The following is a 22,521-nucleotide window of genomic DNA, read 5'->3' on the forward strand; positions in this document are numbered from 1 at the left end:
ACTTATAGCAGTATTTCTCTATTCATATGAAATGTAGAAACCTTCTAACTATATAGGTTCATTTACCTGCTTCATAGTTTATTCTGTAGAGATTATATGTATTATATCTAGTTTCATTATAAACCCTAGAGTAAAACCTTGTAATTTCTACTTTAAGCCCATGCATATTATAACTAAATTAAGGGAAATAGCTATTTATATTTACTTAATTTATTTCTTTCACCATTGTAAGAATTTTATTCCACTATCTTCTGATCGTCATTGTTTCTGATGAGAAGCCAGTAGTAATTCATGCCATTGTTGTCTTGTATGTAATGTGTCAGGTTTTTTCCTGAATACTTTGAGAATTTCTCTTTACTTTTATGAGTTTGACTATGGTATTACTAGTCATGGTCTTTATATTTATTTTGGAGTTCACTAAACTTTTGAAATCTGTACATTTTTCATTCACTAAATTTGGGGAAATCTTGGCCACTACTTAGAAAGAAGTTGATTTCTCTTTATTTTCTCTACTTTTGGGTTTAAATAAACATGTTAGACATTTGAATATTGTCTCACATATCCCAGAGGATCTGTTTTGCTTTGAACAATCTTTTTTTCCTCTTAGCTCTTCGGATTGGATAATTCTAATTTATTTATTTTCAAGTACATAGATTTTTCCTCTGTTGTTACCAGTTTGCTTCTGATCTCATTTAGTGTAATGTTAATTTCAGATATTCTATTTTACAGTTATAGAATTTTTTATTTTCTATTTTTTTCTTCTAAGATTTTTTAGCCTTATATTCATTATAAGCATAGTTATACTTTAAAATCCTTGCCTGCTCTTTCTAACATCTGGCTCATATCAGGGTTGGTCATTGTTGACTATCTTTTTTCCTAGAATTGATCACATTTTTCATGTTTCATTGTATATCTTATAATTTTAGATTTTCTCATGGACCTAGTAAATATCATGTTTTGAATTCTTTGGATTCTGTTATATTCCTGAGGAATATTGGGGGTTTTTTTTTGATTTACTTTTTTTTTAAAGCATGGAATTAACTTAGTTGCATTGAAATTACAAAAATCCAGTCTCTTTGGGGGCAGTTGAAATTTTAGTCCATTTTGCCTTTAGTTATTTGGAGTTTGCCCTTTATATTCATGATGCAGGGTTCAGCCAGAGATTTGAATAGAGTTTCATCTACAATTTTTTTCCTCCCTCTTCTGACTCTTTTCCAGGACTTCTCTTTTATTTTCTTTTTGCAGTGGTTGCCCCTAGTCTTGTTCTGATTTTTCAGGCCAGAAATTTCAAAGTTCTCTGTTGTGGAGTTTTGACTCTCCTGCATGGCACAGACTTAGGCTTGTCCTCAGAAGAGAACTTGTTAAATTGGACAGTTTCTTATTGCGGTTTCTTTTTTTCCCCAAATGTTGGCATTGCTTATCATTCTTGGTTCACAGTCAAGTAGCATCAAATTATATTAAATAAATCAACAACTTATTTACATAGTAAGGTTTTGTTCCTTTTAAGGGTCCGTGCCTTCTTTTAGTCACTACTCAGTGACCTCAGATAGTTGCTTTTATAGTTTCTGTAGGAATGTCAATCTGGTAGAGTCTTGTTAATACTGTAAGGCAGGGTATAAAAATCTTTACTTTTTGAAAGCACATAATATATCTGATCTAATACTGTTTTTTATTTTATGCAAAGAATAGTAGATTACAGTAGAGAAATAGTTTTATTGTAAGATTAGGAAACAAGTTTGAATGAATATAGAAGCAGAGATTGTAGGGATAGGGAAGATCTTATCCTTGAAGATTAAATGAGATATATTTAGATTTGTTATATTATCTTGAGATTGAGTAATGAAGATTTGATTTGAACTTTAAGACTTTTTGACCAAACACTTTTTTTTGACTAAAGCTTAATTTCCTGCAAAGTTGACAACATATATTTCCCTCATATATTATTTTAACAGTGTACTTATTCATAAAGAATCATCTTTAGATGCTTGCTTCACTCAGTTATTTAACTGAATCTTTAACTAAAACTAAATCTTTTTCTTGGAGTTCTCATCGTGGCACAGCGGAAACGAATCCAACTAGGAACCATGAGGTTTGAGGTTTGCAGGTTTGATCCCTGGCCTCACTCAGTGGGTTAAGGATCTGGCATTACTGTGAGCTGTGGTGTAGGTTGCAGATGCTGCTCAGATATGACATTGCTGTGGCTGTGGTGTAGGCTGGCAACTGTGGCTCCGATTGGACCCCTAGACTGGGAACCTCCATATGCCACAGGTGCGGCCCTAAAAAGGCAAAAAAGACCAAAAAAAAAAAATCTTTTCCTTTCAGATAATTTTAAAGGATATTTTTATTTCATAATACACAGTATTCCTTAAACCTATTTAATGAAATCTTCTTACTGTAGATCTCGGTCAAGACCTCGTCCACGTTCCCATAGTCGAAGCAGTGAAAGGTCCAGTCACAGAAGAACACGTAGCAGGTCTCGGGATAGAGAACGACGGAAAGGCAGAGATAAGGAGAAAAGAGAAAAGGAGAAGGATAAAGGCAAGGACAAGGAATTACACAACATCAAACGTGGGTAAGTTGAAGCAAATCTAAAGCAGTGATGACTCAGTGATTCCATAGCAGTATTCAAACTAAATTTTCATCCTCTGAGCTTTTTCTTGGATGGAAAAAAGAGGAGAATATAATAAGGAAAGAACATAAATCAAAATCATTATGTCAAATTTTTGCTATATTTCCATTCTGTTCCTGTTTTCATTTAATGCTTATGTAACAAATCTTAGAAATAGCACTGTCAAAACTTAGTATGTCAGTTAAGGAAAATTTACATAATTTGTTAGGAAAGTTCCATTCCCTTTATCATGAATACTTAATTTAAAGTATGGAGGCTCCAGGAGTTCCCATTGTGGCTCAGCAGGTTAAGAATTCAACTAGTATCCATGAGGATGTGGGTTCAACCCCTGGCCTTGCTCAGTGGGTTGATGGATCCGGCCTTGCCGTGACCTATGATGTAGGTTGCAGAGGTGACTTGGATCTGACATAGGAAGGCAGCGGCAGCTCTGATTTGACTGCTAGCTTGGAAACTTCCACATGCCACAGGTTCAACTGTTTTAAAAAAAAAAAAAAAAAAAAAGGAGCCTCCTTGTGATCAAAGATGTCTGTTTGCTTAAGGGAAGGGATAAAGATGGAACAAGGAGAGGGAGCCACGTGATTTACTACTAGCTAGACCTCTTTCAATACAGAATGAAGACTTGGTCAGTATTAAGGTATATGTTGAAGCTGGATAGACATAGGAATGAATTTAGAAGGAATGATATATAAATTGTCTTGGTTAAAAGTACAGTTTCAAGAAGACCCTACAAAGCATTAAGTAATTGCCATAACATTGAAAAAAAAAGGTATATGTGTGTGTTGGTGTGAGTGTCTGAGTATCTATGAATATGAGACCCAGAATTTCTTTTTTGGGGGAATCGATAATGTTGAAAGTTATTCTAGCTCTGTCCATTTGGAGGTTGAAGTCCACTCATTACAGTTTGTTTAATTATAAGATGTTAAAATGAAACAAAATTTTGTTTAGTAACTTTAAATTATAGCTTCTTGTTTGTTTTATTCAAAACTGACATTGATGTCTTTTATTCTATGAAATATTAACACCTAGGAATTTATCTTCTTTTGTTAGTCCTTCAACACCCTGTATATGTTCACCTTAATACTCAATACAAAAGTGTTTATCTTTAGTATATCACTTTTCAGTGTTAAATTGAAGAGCTTACCAAGATCTTGGATATGGTTCCTTGAGATCTTGATTCCATGAAACATTAAGTTTTTAGAAGGCAATGGAATCCTTCTCATCCTTCTCTTTTTCACAGTTGTCTATGTGTTTATTTTTATCTACATTTACAGTGATATATAAAACTGCCTGGGTTATTGGCTTTTACATATTCTTTAAAATGTTAAGTGTGTGGTGGATTTTGTAAGAGTGTAACATTATTACATTCTTTCCCCTGGCACCCCACAACCATTAATGCACATTGAGCAGTTGTCGTCCTGCAGAATTCTGTGTTCTGTCTTGGTAGTTTTAAGGATTGTTGAATCTTGTAAGAGAGTAGATAGGTTTGGATATCTGGCTTTAAGGCTAGGGAGGCTGACCTAGCTAGAGTTGGTAGAATAGAATGAGGATCACAGAGTGTATGGGGGAAATCTGTTGATAAAGGGAGAAAATCAGGAGAATGAAAAGTAGGTTTCTGAAACTGGAAAATATGGACTAAGTATGAATAAATTGTCAGTCAAGGAAATGCCTTGCTCCTTTCTTTTCTGCCTCTTTTGGTTTATACTTTAGATATTACATGACTATTTGAGGTGACTATAATTTTTACTGTCATTAAATATTTGCTTTCTATTTGACCAAATTTTACTATTTTATTTTATTTTTTATTTTTTTGTCTTTTTAGGGCTGTACCCGCAGCATATGGAAGTTCCCAGACTAGGGGTTGAATTGGAGCTATAGCTGCTGGCTTACATCACAGCCACAGCAATACAGAATCTGAGCTGCTTCTGTGACCTATACCACAGCTCATAGTGATGCCAGATCCTTAACCCAGTGAGCAAAGCCAGGGATTGAACCCATGTCCTCATGGATACTAGTTGGATTCATTACCACTGAGCCACGAGGGGAACTCCCAAATTTTACTTTTTTAGAATAGTATTTACATATTTGTACAAAGTTGATATTATATAAGGCATTATGTGGGGCATTTTAAAGGTAGGGGTAATGAGAACATTAAGAAGGGAGGTTAGGTGGTTTCAGGAAAGGTGACATTAATCTTGAAGGTCTGGGACAGCTTTATAGGTTAGATTCTTACATCAGTCAGAGTTGATTATGTTCAAGGGATAGATTCCTGGGTGACGGGTTCACAAGATAATAATGTTGTATTTGTCTATTTTTTTAAAATCTCAATAAAGGCAACGAACAAGGTCAAAACAAGAGGTATCAGTTGAAGTGTCTTGAGTATTGATGCCAAAAAGCTGTGGGTAGCCTAATTCAGTCATCCCCATGTTTTTAGTGGACCATACACAGGATGGTGTTATGTCACCGTGCCTCCCTACTGGTTAGGGGTGAGGACACACAAATTTATACCTTTTGGGATGATGTAAAATCAGAATTTGGGGGAGTTGATATATGCATTTAATGTGGTAGTATTTATATATGACAGATGTACCCTGCTTTGTTCCAGAAATAACTTATAGTTAGATAAAGGTATTTTTTACAGCTTACATTTTTATTTCCTAAACCTGATTTTTAAAGCCATTCGAGGCAGAGAATATGTCTTATGCTCTTTTGTATCACTAAGGGTACCTAATGCACATGTAAATTATTAATAAATATTTATTGGATATTTGTTATGCTTATTCATTCACTTGGTCACTTGTTCAGTCAACAATATTTGAATGCTCAAGAAAATAAAAAGAGTTCCTTTCTGGCCTAGTGGTTAAGGATTTGGCATTGTCACTGCTGTGGCTCATTGTCACTGCTGTGGCTCAGGTTCGATCCCTATCCTGGGGGAGCTTCCACATGCTTGGATGCAGCCAGAAAACCAAGCAGACAATATTTGAATGTTTTCTATTTGTTAACTATTATGTTAGGTAATAGGGACATAATGGCAGGCCAGTACTACTTAGAGATTTCATGCAAGTGGCAAAATAAGCATATATAGAAGGAAAGATATATAAGTAATCACAGTGAAATCCATGAATGTTTCAATAAGAAACTAATTCATATGAATTAGGATACTTTTGGCTATATATATATGGGTGTGTGTGTATGTGTGTGTGTATATATATATATATATATATATACATATATGTAAGAAAACCTAGCTAGATGGAGCTTAAACCAGGAGCGTCAAACTTTTCATAAGGAGCTACATAGTAAATAATTCGGGTCTTCTGGGCCATATGTTTCTGTTGCAACTACTGCACTCTGCCCTATTAGCATGAAGGCAGCCATAGGTAATACTAATGAATGGCATGGCTGTATTCCAATAAAAGTTTATTTACAAAAATGGATGCATCCTTCCAACAAGCCAGTTTCAGCATTCATTTGGGTTTCACCTTCAGACTTCATGCATTCTCACTGCAAGATATTTTCATGAGCATTACGATAGTTGACATAGACTATTCAGCATGTTAGGGACAGGCTCTAGGAAGAAGAGATGTTTATAAGTTGAAGGAAGGACAAGATGGGAAAGAATATTGTATATAAAATGAACATGATATGGAACTACTTGGAGGAAAGCAGGGTGGCTGTGGCATATTTGGGGAATTGAAGTCTAATGAGGATTGGTTTAGAGAAGAAGAGGAATAATGATGAGAGGTGATTATCAGAGTATCTTAAATGTTTTGTGAAGGAGTTTAGAGTTAATTCTAAAGTCTTTGGAGTTCCCATTGTGGTTCAGTGGGTTAAGAACCTGACTAGGATCCATGAGGATGTGGTTTTCATCCCTGGCCTCCCTCATTGGTTAAGGATCTGGTTTTGCTGTGAGCTGCAGTGTAGGTTGCAGATGCCGCTTGGATCCTGTGTTGCTGTGGCTGTGGCATAGGCCAGCAGCTGTGGCTCTGATTCAACCTCTAGCCTGGGAACTAGCCTGCAGGTGCAGCCCTAAAAAGAAAAAAGATAAATAAATATAAAGGCTATGAGATGTCAATGAAGTCTCAAGTAGAGTAATTTTATGATCAGGTCTATATGAAGTTTGAATAAAATGCTCTACTTAACAGTGGATAAAATGATAATCATATAACATTTAAAATATACTTTCTAAGTATCAGAAATTTTGCTAAACATTTGTCATGTATTATCTCATTAATTTTCATAATAACTGAATTAAATAGGTGCTTTTATTATCCCATTTATAAAAATGAAGACGTGATCATAGAGCTCATAAAAAAATGGTGGTCAGGCTACTAATTCAAGTACACTGACAACAGCACCTTGACTCTTAATAGTACACTATCCTTACTTCTTTTGTAATCCATAATTGTTGATGATGATATGTAGTTTTTGAGATCAAGTGACATGCTATTGCCTAAACTTTCCTAAAAATAAAGAAAAGGGGAAGAATTTTCTGTGCCGTATTTATCTCTGATCAGGTCAGAAGTCTGTCAGTAAATTTTGATTTCTCCCTTTCTTCCTCTCTCTTCCTTACTTTCCCACATCAGCATTTCATCTGTTTTAGAATTATTTTTAATTTTATTTAATAAAACCACAAAAAATTTCTAGGCCTTAATTAAATTTATTTCTATGATGGTCTCAATAGCTCTCTCTAATTTTTATTTTTCTTAAGAACAATTGTAGGTATAGAGAAAGGAAAAAAAGATTCACAAATGATTTAACTAGGATTTATGAATTAGTTAATCGTGATAGTATGACCCAATAATAGTTATTTTAGCTTGTGCTAAATAACCTAGATGCTTTCTCACATAAGGGAAAATAATATCCCATGTGATTTTGCTTCTCTATTTGTAGCAATCAGTTTGTTTTGTTTTGTTTTGTTTTGTTTTGTTTTGTTTTGTTTTTTTTTTGCTTTTTAGGGCCGCACCTGTGGCATATGAAGGTTCCCAGGCTAGGGGTCTAATTGGAGCTACAGCTGCTGGCCTGCACCACAGCCATAGCAACGCCAGGTCCAAGCCACGTCTGCAACCTAAGCCACAGCTCACAGCGACACTGGATCCTTAATCCATTGAGCGAGGCCAGGGATCGAACCTGCAGCCTAGTCAGATTCGTTTCTGCTGTGGCACAAGGGGAAGTCCAATTCATAACAATCTTTGTTTTTATCAAACCTGTTTGAAAATATCAATATTTGTAAATATTGATAGAATATAAAGCATACATTTCTGAAGTACAAAATATGGAACGTTAAGTACAACAACAGTAAAGGAGTAGTTTATAAATTGGGAAAAATTAAAACAGGTGAGAAAGGAATGCTCAAGCAGGTATTATTTAATTAGCCTCATAATGAGGAAGAGTTTTTTTTTTATTAGTCTTTTGAGAAAAAAAGTAGACAATTCTGAAAAACCTTTTAAAAATAGCAGCCGATTGAATACAGTTCTGGAAATTCCTGGAACATTTGAATGATTATAATTAGGATTTGTCTTACAATGTATAGGGAAGACAATATAAGCTAGAAGGATAGCAGTAGTTTGTGGGGATTAGAAGATGCCTTTTCTTATGGCACTGAGTGAAAGATTAATATGAGAAAGTCACTGACCAAGCCTTATCTTAGATTTTATCAAGAAGATGTAATGATTTAATTTAATTTAATTTATTTTTTCTTTTTTAATTTTTTTTTTTGTCTTTTTGCCATTTTCTTGGGCTGCTCCCGCGGCATATGGAGTTTCCCAGGCTAGGGGTTGAATTGGAGCTGTAGCTTCTGGCCTATGCCAGAGCCACAGCAATGTGGGATCTGAGCCGTGTCTGCAACTTACAGCACAGCTCACAGCAATGCCAGATCCTTAACCCACTGAGCGAGGCCGGGGATCAAACCCTCAACCTATGGTTCATAGTTGGATTCGTTAGCCACTGAGCCACGACGGCAACTCCGATGTAATGATTTTAATTTTTAACATTTTACATTTCTAAAACTTGGTTTCTAAGAATATTAATTTTTTAAACATTGATACAGATTTTTTTATTATTTTTGTCTCCAAATTTGCAAAACACATGTTTATTATATCATTAGATAATTATATTTCTTTTACGAGGACATATCTTTGCAATATGAAAACAAGTTTTATTAATAATAGAGTTATGAAGTTGAAATTGGACATTTAACAACATCATTTTGTTGAGCAACCTTTTATTGATAGTCAAAAATCAGAAATACAAAACTTGCCATGGCATCTCATAATTACGGTTTGATTTGATGATTGTGAGCATTGTATACCCCTCTGAGTCTTTTGTGGATTTATTTGTATCTTATTGAGCCTTCTTCAGAAACTTTAAGTCAAACTCCAAGAAGTATAATTGACTTCTAAAGAACATCTTTTATAGACTTATTTGAAAAATTACTTGGGAATAAATATCAATACCACCAGTGACACTCTATTATTGATTTCATTTCTTTTTTCATTAAAGTATAGTTGATTTACAATGTTGGGTCAATTTCTGCTGTACAGCAAAGTGTCCCAGTCATGCGCGCACGCACACACACACACACACACACTCCCTTTTTCTTTTTTTTTTATTCCTGGTCCTTTTAGGACTACACCGAGGCATATGGAAATTCCCAGGCTAGGGGTTGTATTGGAGCTGTAGCTGCTAGCCTACTGGACAGCCATAGTAATATGGGATCCAAGCTGTGCCTGTGATACTGCAGCTTATGGCAATGCCAGATCCTTAACCCACTGAGTGAGGCCAGGGAGTGCACCTGCCTTGTCATAGATACTAGTTGGGTTCGTTACTGCTGAGCCACAACAGGAACTCTTTTTTCTCATATTATCTTCCATCACGTTATATTGAATATAGAAATATAGTATGATCATCTCTAGTTGCATCCATGTTGCTGCAACTGGTATTATTTTGTTCTTTTTGGGGGGGCTGAGTATTATTTCTTTGTACATATGTATCACATCTTCTTAATCGATTCATCTGCTGATGAATGTTTAGGTTGTTTTCATGTCTTGGCTATTGTAAATAGTGCTGCTACAAATATATGGGCGCATGTATCTTTTTGAATTGTAGTTATGTCCGGATATATGCCCAGGAGTGGGATTGCTGGATCATATGGTAGTTCTATATTAAGTATTCTGAGGAACTTCCATACTGTTTTCCGTAGTGGTTGTACCAGTTTACATTCCTACCAACAGTGTAGGAGGGTTCCCTTTTCTCCACAGCCTCTGCAACACTTATTATAGTAATGAAGGCTAGTCTGACTGGTATGAGGGGGTGCCTCATTATATTTTTGAATTGCATTTCTCTAATAATTAGTGATGTTGAGCATATTCCCATATGCCTACTGGCCATCTGTATGTATTCTTTGGAGATGTACTATTGATTTTAAATCTTCCTTAATACTAGAATTTGGATGGATTTCATTTAAATTTATTTTTAATCATGATTTAAATCACCAGTCAGTAAAATTTGGTTTAAAGCAGTTATATGGTTTAAGGCAATGCCTAATAAAATGCTTTCTTAATTTGAGTAACTTTAGGATTCATCAGGAACCCAATTTAGTATTCCTAGGTGTATTTTCCTTTATAATGTGCTATGAAATGTTTTCACTGTTATTATCCCCTTATTAGCTTTACAGTAGATGGATAGTATTCTCAGAAATGCGCCCATGAGGATTTCTGAAATATTTTGCCCAAACACTTGTTTCTACTTTTCTTACTTTTTCCCTTTATATAACTTTCTGAAGCTTTTTACTTTTAGAGAAAGGTAAGATTTCCCCTCTGAACATGCAAATCTTTAACTTGTCAACTGAAGCAATACCTTTACAGTACCTTTTGGTGGGTAGTGAGAGCAGGGGGATATATTTAAATAGGATTTGTTAAATGCGATTCCCACCAAATCAGTTGTCTTCTTTAAGTCTTTTTGAAAATGTATACAGAAGCCCTGGGATAGTAGTGAAATTCAGCTTCAGTTACAGCCCATGTCTTGTAGTTCCCTATTTATTAAATCTTGCATTGAAAAGTTGACTATGGGACCTTTCCTGTCGTGACTCAGCGGTAATGAACCCCACTAGTATCCATGAGGATGTAGGTCAATTCCTGGCCTTGCTCAGTGGGTTTAGGATCTGGCGTTGCTGTGAACTGTGTTGTAGTCACAGATGTGGCTTGGATCCCCCATTGCTGTGGCTGTGGCTGTGGCCTAGGCCAGCAGCTGCAGCTCTGATTCGACCCGTAGCCTGGGAACTTTCTTATGCCACAAGTGTGGCCCTAAAAAGCGGAAAAAAAAAAAAAAAAAAAAAAAAAAAAAGAGGTTGACTCTGCAGTGTAATTAGAAGTTATATTACTTCTATTTTAGATAATATCTTTATAGACTAAAAACACAGTATATCAAGAGGCAAAATATGTACTTTTTGTACATGGGAAGCGCTACCTTTGAACATGTAGGCGTTCTAAATAGTATATCTTAAAAAAAAAAAAAGGTCTGCTAAGATGTTTATATTCTGGGGAAGTTCTATTGCAAAAGTCAAATTTTTTACTTATTTTGGGAGTTCCCGTTGTGGCACAGCGGAAATGAATCTGACTAGCATCCATAAGGATGCTGGTTTGATCCCTGGCCTCACTCAGTGGATTAAGGATCTGGCATTGCAGTGAACTGTGGTGTAGGTTGCAGACGTGTTTTGGATACCAAGTTGCCGTGGCTGTGGTGTAGGCTGGCAGCTGTAGCTTTGATTTCGACCCCTAGCCTGAGAACTTCCATATGCCGCAGGTGCAGCCCTATAAAGAAAAAAAAATAGCTTATTTTAAGTCATCCCCATTTTTTTCCCTTATAGGATGTTATTCTCTTTGAGCCTTAACTTATTCTTCTGTAAAATGGGAATATCAAGAATTAAAAAGTGGTAAGTATTAGAAGCAAAATGTATAGGAAGTTTAATACCAAGTAGTAATCATACTATATGTGTCAGTTATGGCTTTCACATTGGCAGTGTTCCAGTCTTCAACTGTAGAATTTCATGTAATAAATTTCTGTTGACAAGGTTTTTTCCTACCTAGTGTTGGCAGAAGACTAGAATGCTGGACTCTTGAGTTGTGACAGCAGTTGTATACTCTTAGAGGCTGTCATATTTTCCTTTACCTCTTATTTCTTTATGCAGCAGGAAGTCATTTATGCTAATTTGCCCCTATTTGCATATAGGTTATAGAGTTCTGTGGTGCAGAGTGTGCTTAGAACTCCTTTTAAGTGTCTGTTTGGATCAAAGCAGGGCTGTGTGATAGCTGTTGTCTGACATCAAGCTGTGTGGTGTTGTTTTCATTAAACATTTATCACACTTCGAATGTGACAGCAGGCAACTTTGTGCCAGGATAACATGTTTTCATGCAAAATTTATTTAAAAAGATGAGACTTTGTAAAGAGATCTTGTTGCCTTTCACCAGTGGCGGAGGGTAAATGTTTGGTTCGAAGGAAATATACCTTTAATACATGTCATTGTAACATACAAAAGAAGCTTCGTACTGTCAGTTTTGTTAAACAGGTAAACAAATACATCTTGAAAGTGTGTGCTCTGGATTTTTCTTCCCTTTTAAATTAAAAATTTTATAATTTCCTTGTGAATTGTATGAATACTATAACAGTGGCTCATTACATTGTTGGGTATTTTATATTGCATTGAAATTTACCATTCACTTTCCATTGTGTGGGTTTGAGTATTTGTCACCAGGCAGTAGTTTTGTTCAATAGAAACAATCTGTAATTTTTCAAAAATGTGAGATCAAGAAAGGGAAACCAACATAACAAAAAGTATAATCAGCAAAAGCAGGAGACAAGGTTTCATAAGTTCTCCCCCAGGCCACCACCTTTCTCTTATTCATTATGTTAGTACATTTTAATTATCCCAGAGTTTGCCCAATGGAATTTGACTTGAATTATGACTTTTAGAGTATTTAATGGCATGAATTGTGGGTTCATTCCTTTTTTGCAGTTGTCTGCTGTGAAAAGCCGAGCAATGAGAAAAGGTACTTTTATTTTCCTTTTTCATTCCCCAGGAAACTGAGGAATTATGGTTACGTGGAAAATTAGTAAGAGTGAAGCTTACCTCAAGCTGCACATTTTAATAAGTTTTATCACTTGGATTATAATAAAAAAAACTTAGACCCCTTGTAAGAGGTATTACAAAAATTATGTTGGCGTTAGCATTCGAGAATAAAAGGAGAGAAGTAGTGAGTTGTGTGTGATGGAAGGAACTTTGTCTATGGAACCTGTAGAAATCACATAAACCTTCAAATTCTGAATTATTGTACTTTGGAACTATTAAAAGATAATTTTTAAAAATTTTTTAATTTAATTTTTATTTTGGAGTATAGTTGATTTACAATGTTGTAATAAAAGATAATTTTTTTTTAAAAAAGATAAAAATCATGACTCATAATCATAAACACAAACCCATGCCAGAGCTATTATTTAACTCATTAATTAATGAGAGAACCCAGTAAAACATTACAAACAGTTCAGAGGAGAGTCCAAAGAGAAGACATATGTGTAGGTCACCAGGAATACAGGACATGAACTTGTTTAATTGATTCAAAATGACATTTTCCACATGGAGAGGGAAATCAGTTGTAACTCCATTGGACAAATTCATTCACATATCTATGAGAAATAATCATTTGCATTTCTATCAATTATCTATAACTTGTGGAAATTAAAAATATCTCAGATGATGAAAGGCAGAAAGATGGAGATAACTTGGAAAGGCACCCCAAACAAAACGCCCAGTCATCTTTTTTGGTCATCTCATACAGTTTAAAAATTTTTCCTGATAGGGAAAGTTCTTTTCTTTCAGCCTTAAATTTCTTCTATAAATTGGAATAATAATAGTTGAAAAGCTATAAATATTAGAAGCAATGTGTATAAGAAGGCTAGTACTATGTAATGGGATTTCAACAAATGGTATTTTATTTTTTATTAATAACACAAATTTAATTATTGATTCTTGGGATTACCAGTTTCTGAACTATTATTCTTTTTCTTACTTTTGTATCTTTTTAAAGAAACATTCCTCAGTCTTAAAAATTCTTTCTTCTCTATTTCTCATGTCAGTTCCAGTGATCTGTGGCTCACTTTAGTGGTCACTTCTTTTATGAAGTATCCCTGCCCCTCATGAGTATGCTAAATATTAGCCTTTTGTTAGCACCTATTGTATCCACAACTAATCTGAATAGAGAGCTTTATAATTATAAAATTTTATAGTTGCCAGATTACATATACTTTATCTATCTTAAATATTGTGTTTACTTTGATCATTTAAGTACTCCAATATTTGTAGAATGTATAAATAATTGATGGTTTTAGATGTTGTTTCTAGGTAATAAAATCCAGCTCTTGAGCTTTAAAAATGATAAAATTGAATTTTTGGCATTAGAAAAATAACCAGCTTTTTCCCTACTATTCCTTGCCTGGTTTAAGTGTGCATGTGCATACACATAAACATAAATCACTTCCATCAGAGTCTCCAGACTATATTTTTTAAATGTCTGCATAACTTCCACGATCTTTTTCTGTACTTTAAATGTCATCAATCGTGTTGCAATTAATAGCATTTAGCATTGGTCATTTAAAAAACTGAATGTCACTTCTAGGATTTATATTTTAAATACTGATTAAAATTCCAGTGCTCATGGATGACTCTTCTTGCCTAGTCTAATTTATTTCAAGATCCTAATTGGTATCACCTTCTATGTTGATTTAATACATGGTTACAGGGCAAACTACTGGACTTAAATATACTGTTCCATAGAGATCTTTTACTGAAGCCTTGGTGTTTGTCTTTAGATTATGTATGGCTTTGTAACCTAAAAATTCTGCACTATTGTTATAGAATGATGTAGAGGGAATAAACTTGGAGTGCCAGCCAAGTCTTTTCTTTCTAAATAAACAAGCAGTTCCCCTAAAAGCTAAGCTGTTGCTTATAATTACTCACTATAGTTCTAATTTATACCTCATTGTAAAACACCTTGAGTATCCTAGATATGTATGATACTAATCCAAATAGAAGCAATCTGTTCAATATATTTTTTTTTAAGTCTGGTTTATTCAGTTCTCACAGGCTCTCTTCCCAGTCTGGTGATCATTGGAGTGGCATCTCCAGAATAGAGCAGTTTAGAATAAACCATAATATTGTATGATTGATGTACAGTTAAATCTCATTCAGCAAAAGTAGAAAAGCAGAAATTTAACCTATTTTGTTTAGATAGCAAAGATCGGAAAATAGATGTTTAAATGATGATCTTTTAAAATATACTATGTGATATTATAGGACAGTTTTAAGGTGGCTGATTTAAATGTTTTTAATATCCTAGTAAATGGAGTATGTGTAGCCAGACAATACTAAAAGAAAAACTCCAGATGGTGTCATTGGTGTTAATGCATTTCATTTAGTGTTAAGGATATGGTTCTTGTGTTCTGAGATTGCATGTAACTACAGGAAGAGTGGGGTGACTCTTAGAGATTGGATTTTGTGGGTATAGACACAGAGCACTTTGTAAATGCCAGTACATATGTGATGATCACTAACACAGCAGGTGCAGTTAGTGAAATACAACAGTGATTGCTGCTGTTTTAATTCTTTCTGAACTCCTAAAGGAGGTTTTGAAATGGCAGCCTTTGGCCCCTGTGGATATGCCAGTCTGTACAGGCCACCTGGAAGTAGATCATGAAAATCAGTTTGGTTGTCATGTTGCAGTCTTAGCTTCTTTTTCTTGAGAAAGATAAGGGCATTCCACATTAGAAAAAGAAACTATTAAGTATCAGATTTTGAAAAGTAATATGTATTTGAATAAGCCAGAGGTCAAAATTATATTGTGATTGCCTAGCGTTTAAATCCACTCAATAAAAATGATGAAAGACAAGAATAGAAAAAAAATGTTTTCATCATTCAGTGCTATCTGGATGAATAAGAATAGTGCTTTTGTGTAAATACATATATAATCACTCAAAATGATAGGTAACTATTAGATTATTTACTCTTTAATTGAGATCTTTAGACTTCATCCATCAATCGGTAATGATAGTAAATTTGCAAAGTTAATATGAAAACCAATCATGGCTTAACTTACGCCCAGAGGAATTATATCGATATTTTATATTGATATTTTATCACAAGATGTGTGCTTTTGAAGCTAACAAAGCAATATCTGTTGAAAATATTTACTATTGATACTTTTTCTAGAATTTTTCATATAGTTTTATTTCTATATTAGGTTTTTAAGTAAGATTTATTGAGATATAATTTACATGCAGTAAAATTCGCTCTTAGATGTATAGTTCTCTGAGTTTTGACAAATTATACAGACATGAAACTCTCATCACAGTCAAAATACAGAGTATTTTCATCACTGTAAAAAGTTTCCTCTTATTCCCTGTGCAGTATCCTTAGACTGCTTCCAGCCTTGGTCAAACTGAAAAGTTTTATTACCTTTTTTTCAGTATCATTTAAATGGACTCATGCAGTATGTAGCCTTTTGTATACTGGCTTTTTTCACTTAGTGTAACGTTTTTGAGGTACATTTAGGCTGTTCATGTGTCAGTTTGTTCCTTTATATTGCAAAATAGTATTTTGTTTTATGGCTGTACCACAAATTATTATCTACTTAGCAGTTGAAGAGTCTGAGAATATATTCTTTTGTTCTATTCTGTAGAAGAGTTTGTATAATTTCAGTGTTATTTCTAAAGCAAATTCACAAGCGAAACCACTTATCTTTCGTGGATTTAATTTCTTAAATAGTTATAGGACCAATCCGATTTCTCTTTCTTTTTGTGTCAGTTTCGGTAAGTTAAAATTTTTTTTCTGGGAATTTATTCATTTCTTCTAAATCTTCAACTTTTTTGACAAAAAATTTAAAAATCTATCAGTATTTTCTATGCATATTATTAATTATGTAGTGATAATCCTTTTCCCATCCTAATATCAGTTGTTTCTGCTTTCTATCTTTTTTCTTAATCTTGTTAGGAATTTATCAATTTTATTAGTTATTACAACCAACTGACCTTTGGCTTTGTTGATTCTTTGTATTGTATGTGTATTTATTTCCATTAATTTTTATTATTCTTCTAATTCTTATTTTTATCCATTAAATTTATTTAGGTTTACTATCCTTTTCATTTTCTGTCTGGATTTCCAATTTTATACGTACAAAATAATTTTGATTGAAATTATATTAAACTTATAGATCAATTTGGGGAGTATTGACATGAACATGGTTTGATTTCTTTTATTAGCCTTTTTTAGTTTAAAAAAATTTTTTTTGGAGTATAGTTGACTTAAAATGCTGTGTTACTTTCAGGTGTACATCTAAGTGAATTAGTTATGCATATATCTATTTCTTTTCAGATTTTTTATCCATATAGGTTATTAAAAAGTATTGAGTAAATTTTCCTGTGCTATTCAGTAGATCCCTGTTATTTATCTGTTTTTTATATATAGTGTATATATGTTAATTCTAACCTCCTAATTTATCTCTCCCCCTAACATTTGCACTTTGCTAGCCAAATTTTTTTCACTTAGTGCAATGCTTTTGAGATACAATTAGGCTGTTCATGTATCAGTTTGTTACTTTATACAAAATAGTATTGTATTTTATGGCTGTACCACAAATTTGGTTTCAAAACATTTGAGTCCCTTTCTGCTTTGTAAATAAGTTCTTTTGTATCATTTTTATTAGATTCCACATATTAGTGATCTCATGTAATATATGTCTTTCTCTGTCTTATTTCACTTGGTATGGTAACCTCTAGATCCATCCATGTTGCTGCAAATGGAATTATTTCATTCTTTTTTATGGATAATATTCCATTGTGTATATGTGCCACATCATCTCTATCCATTCCTTTGTCATTGGACATTTAGGTTTCTTCCATGTCTTGGCTGTTGTAAATAGTGCTTCAGTGAACATGTGGGTGCATATATCTTTTCAAATTATGGTTTTCTTCAAATATATGCCCAGGAATGGGATCGCTGGATCATGTGATAGTTCTACATTTAATTTTTGACAAAACCTCCATACTATTCTCCATAGTGGTGTATGAATTAACATACCTACCTGCAGTATAGGATGGTTCCCTTTTCTCCACACCATCTCTGGCATTTATTGTTTGTATACATTTTAATGATGGCCATTCTAATTGGTATGAGGTAGTCATTGTCATTTTTATTTGCATAATTAGTGATGTTGATCATCTTTTCATGTTCTTTTTGACCATCTGTCTGTCTTTGGAGAAATGTCTGTTTAGATCTGGCCATTTCTTTTTCTTTTTCTCTTATTAGGACTGCACCCACAGCATATGGAGGTTCCCAGGCTAGGGGTTCTATTGGAGCTGTAGCCACTGGCCTTTGCCATAGCCATGCCAGATCTGAGCTGTGTCTGTGACCTACATCAGAGTTCACAGCAACACTGGATCCTTAACCTACTGAGCAAGGCCAGGGATTGAACCCGCATCCTCATGGATGCTGGTCAGGTTTGTTAACTGCTGAGCCTCAATGGGAATTCTGATCTGACCATTTCTTAATTGGGTGCTTTTTTTTTTTTTGATACAAAGCTTTATGAGGTGTTTGTGTATTTTGATTAATTCCTTGTTGGTCACTTCACTTGCAAAGATTTTTTTTTTCCCATTCTGTGGGTTGTTTTTTCATTTTGTTTATACTTCCTTTGCTATTATGCAAAAGCTTTTACATTTAATTAGGTCCCATTTGTTTATTTTTGTTTTTATTTTAATTACTCTAGGGGGTGGATCAAAAAAGACATCAATTTATGTCAAAGAATGATATGTCTATGTTTTCCTCTAAGAATTTTATAGTATCTACTTTTATATTTAGGTCTTTAATCCATTTTGAGTTTATTATTGTGTGTGATGTTAGAGAGTGTTCTAATTTCATTCTTTTACATGTAGCTGTCCAGTTTTCCTAGCACCACTTATTGATGAGACTGTATTTTCTCCATTGTATATTCTTTCCTCCTTTGTCTTAGATTAGTTGACCACAGGTGCATGGGTTTAACCTCTGGGCTTTCTATCCTGTTCTACTGATCTGTATTTCTGTTTTTGTGCCAGTACTATACTGTTTTCATGACTGTAGCTTTGTAGTGTGTCTAAATCAGGGAGGCTGACTCCTCTAGATATGTTTTTCTTTCTTAAGATTCCTTTGGCTATTTGGGGTCTTTGTGTGTCCATACAGATTTAATATTTTTTTTTGTTCTAGTTCTATGAAAAATGCCATTGGTTACTGAATAGGGATTGTACTGTATCTGTAGATTGTCTTGGACAGTATAGTAATTTCAGCAATACTGATTCTTCCAATCCAAGAGCATGGTATATCTTTCCATCTGTTAGTGTCATCTTTGATTTCTTTCACCAGTTTGTTACAGTTTTCGGAGTACAGGTTTTTGCCTCTTTAGATATGTTTATGCTAGGTATTTTATTCATTTTGATGCAATGGTAAATGGGATTATTCCCTTAATTTCCCTTTCTGACCTTTTGTTGTTAGTGTATAGGAATGCAAGAAATTCCTGTCTATTAATTTTGTATCCTGAAACTTTCCAAATTCATTGATGAGCTCTAGTAGTTTTCTGATAGCATATTTAGGATTTTCTGTGTATAATATGTCATCTGCAAACAGTGACAGTTTTACTTCTTTTGGGTTTGTTAGACTTTTCTTCTCCTCCTACTTGTTTTCTTCTCTTATTATTTGATAACCATCTTTAGTGTTGTATTTGGATTGCTTTTATTTTTTTATAGGTTTTTCTATTGTAATTTTTTGGTTTTGATATAACCTTCCATACACATACACACATACACACACAATTGTTTTATCTGGCTGGTGTCTTAATTTCAGATGAATTTTCCATATTCTGTATTCATCTTCTCTTAACCATGATTACTGGTTTTGATATCATATTTGTCTGTGGGTGATTTCCAACACTTATTTTATCTTTGTCTTTATTGGTCATCTTTCCCATTTGTAATTTTCTTGTTTCTAGTTGTGGCCTTTTCTTCTCAATCTAGAGAGTTCCTTTAGCATTTCTTATTAAATGGTTTGGTGGTGTTGAATTGTTTTAGCCTTTGATTGTCTGTAAAGCTTTTGATTTCTGTCAAGTCTGAATGAGAGCCTTGCTGGGTAGAGTATTCTTGGTTGTAGGTTTTCCCCTTTCATCACGTTAAATATGTCATGCCACTCCCCTCTGGCTTGCAGAGTTTCAATTGAAAAATCAGCTGATAACCTTAAGGGGATTCCTTTGTATGTTATTTGTTGCTTTTAATATTTTTTCTTTGTATTTAATTTTTGTCAGTTTGATTAATACTGTGCCTTGGCATCTCCTTGGGTTTATCTGTATGAGATTCTCTGCACTTCTTTGAGTTGAGTGAATGTACTTTCCCATATTAGGGGAGTTTTCAGTTTTAATCTCTGCAGATATTTTCTTTGGCCCTTTCTCTCTCTCTTCTGCTTCTGGGTCCCCAGTGATGAGAATACTGGTACATTTAATGTCCCAGAGGTCTCTTAGACTGTCCTCATTTCATTTCATTCATTTTTTTTTTTTATTCTTTTTTGTGGCAGTGATTTCTAGCACTCTGCCTTCCAACTCACTTACTCATTCTTCTGCCTCAGTTATTCTGTTATTGATTCTTTCTTGTGTGGTTTTTCATTTCACTTTTAGCATACAGAGTCTGTGCATGTTTTGCTAAATATGCTTTTGTTAAATATAGTAAAATATACTTATAATTAAAAACCTAACCTAGGAGTTCCCATTGTGGCATAGCAGAAACAAATCTGACTAGGAACCATGAAGTTGCGGGTTCAATCCCTTGCCTCACTCAGTGGATTAAGGATCCAATGATGCTGTGAGCTGTGGTGTAGGTTGCAGATGCAGCTTGGATGTGATGTTGCTGTGGCTGTGACTGTGATAGGCAGCTGTAGCTCTGATTAGACCCCTACCCTGGGAGCTTCCATATGCTGTGGGTACGGCCCTAAAAAGAAAAAACAAACAAACAAAAAAAACAACTTAACCTATACTTGGATAACCTATACTTATAACCTAAGCATAAAATTGAAGTATAGTGTGTGTTTTTGTGTGTTCACGCACATGGACAGGTACTTACTTTGTATACCATAACACTGCTAAATGTACTTATTAGTTCTAGGAGTTATTTTGGTGAATTCCTTATGACTCTGTATATACCTTATGTTGTTATAGGGACAGTTTTATTTCTTCTTTTACAAATTGTATACTTTTAATTTATTTTTATTGCCTAATTGCCCTAACTAGGACTTCTATTTCTATCTTCAATAACTATAAGAAGCAAGGACATTTAGGGGGGACATTAAATTTTCTGTGAAGAAAGGTGTTAGCTGTAAATTTTTTGCTGATGTCCACCATCATGTTGCACAAGTTACCATCTGTTCTTACTTTGCTAGGGGTAATGGTGAGTTTTGTCAAATAACTTCACCATCAATTGACACAATCATGTAGTTTTGTTTTCTTTTTTAGATTGTTAATATGATAGATTGCACTGATTTACTTTTGAATATTGAACCAGCTTTGCATCACTAAGATAAATCTAATAGTTTTGGTGTTTTTTATTTCATTTGTTTTGTTTTAATATTCCTGGATTCAATTTGCTGATATTCTTAGAAGAGTTTTATATCTGTATTCCTAAGGAATTTTTTTTCTCTTTGGTTTTATTATTCAGATAGTACTTGCCTCATAATACAATGAAGAATATTCCCTCTAATTCTGGAAGAGATTATGTAGAATTGATATTTTTTAAATGTTAGGTAGAATTCCCCAATAAAGCCACCTGCATTTGAAGCTTTCTTTTTTGGAAAGTTTAATAGTGTGTTCCATTTCTTTAATAAATATTTTTTAAAAATAAGCATTCCAATAATCATGTTGGATGAAGTCTTTTAGATTTTGCTATCAAGGAATTGGTTTATTTCACCTAGGTTGTTACATTTATATACATAAAGTTGCTTTTAATATTCACTTAATATCCTTTTAATATTTGTGTGAGCTGAAGTGATAACTCCTTTTCATATTCTGATTTTCATAGTTAATATTGCTGGAGTTTTCCTTAGAGTGTTTTATTTTATTCCATCTATTTGTCTTTATTCAGTGTCATTTATTTTTGTTCTTTATTTGAATTATTTTGCACCTGCTTATATAGTTTTTTGAGGTGAGTTTTGATTATTGATTTGAAAACTTCTTTCTAATATGCACATTTGATAATATATATTTCTTTCTAGACACTACTTTTGCTGCATCTCAAAAATTCTCATATGTTGTATTTTTGTCTTCTCAATTCTAAATATTTTATTTTCTTTGTGACTTCCTCTTTAATCTAGGTATTATTTATATGTGAGATGTATAATTTCCAAGTGTTCAGAGATTTCTCTGTACCCTTCTGTTGTTGATTTCTAGTCTTAGTCAATTATGATCAGAGAACATACTTTGTATGATTTTTTTCATAAATTAGTTAAGGTTTATTTTATTAATCAGGATATAGCCTATCTTTGTGAGTGTTCCATGTCTATTTTGCCCTTACATTGTGTAAATGGCAGTTAGATCCAGTTAATCGATGGTGTTACTTTGTTCTATCTCCTTGCTTATTTCCATCTACTAGTTATATTGATTACTGAGAGAGAAGTGCTGAAGTCTTCAACCACAATTCTGGATTTGTCTGTTTTTCCTTTCAGTTTTTGCATTGTGTATTTTTGAATCCTTTTGTCAAGGTGTATATACATTTAGGATTATTATGTCTTTTTAGTGATTTTATTCTTCATTATATAGTGCCCTCTTTGTCCCTGGTTGTCTCATTGC

The 22,521-nt window shown here is 33.8% G+C and overlaps 1 protein-coding gene across 1 annotated transcript in view; it reads left to right on the forward strand.

Annotated features, from left to right (window-relative positions):
• RSRC1 (arginine and serine rich coiled-coil 1) overlaps positions 1-22,521 on the forward strand; it is a 449,666-nt gene that overhangs the window by 102,644 nt on the left and 324,501 nt on the right. Inside the window, exon 6 of the mRNA XM_047752433.1 lies at positions 2,399-2,572. Coding sequence (XP_047608389.1) covers positions 2,399-2,572 — 174 coding nt within the window. The remainder of the gene's footprint in view (positions 1-2,398; positions 2,573-22,521) is intronic.

This window comes from Phacochoerus africanus, chromosome 1 (genome assembly GCF_016906955.1).
Source record: "Phacochoerus africanus isolate WHEZ1 chromosome 1, ROS_Pafr_v1, whole genome shotgun sequence".
Classification (NCBI taxonomy): domain Eukaryota; kingdom Metazoa; phylum Chordata; class Mammalia; order Artiodactyla; family Suidae; genus Phacochoerus; species Phacochoerus africanus.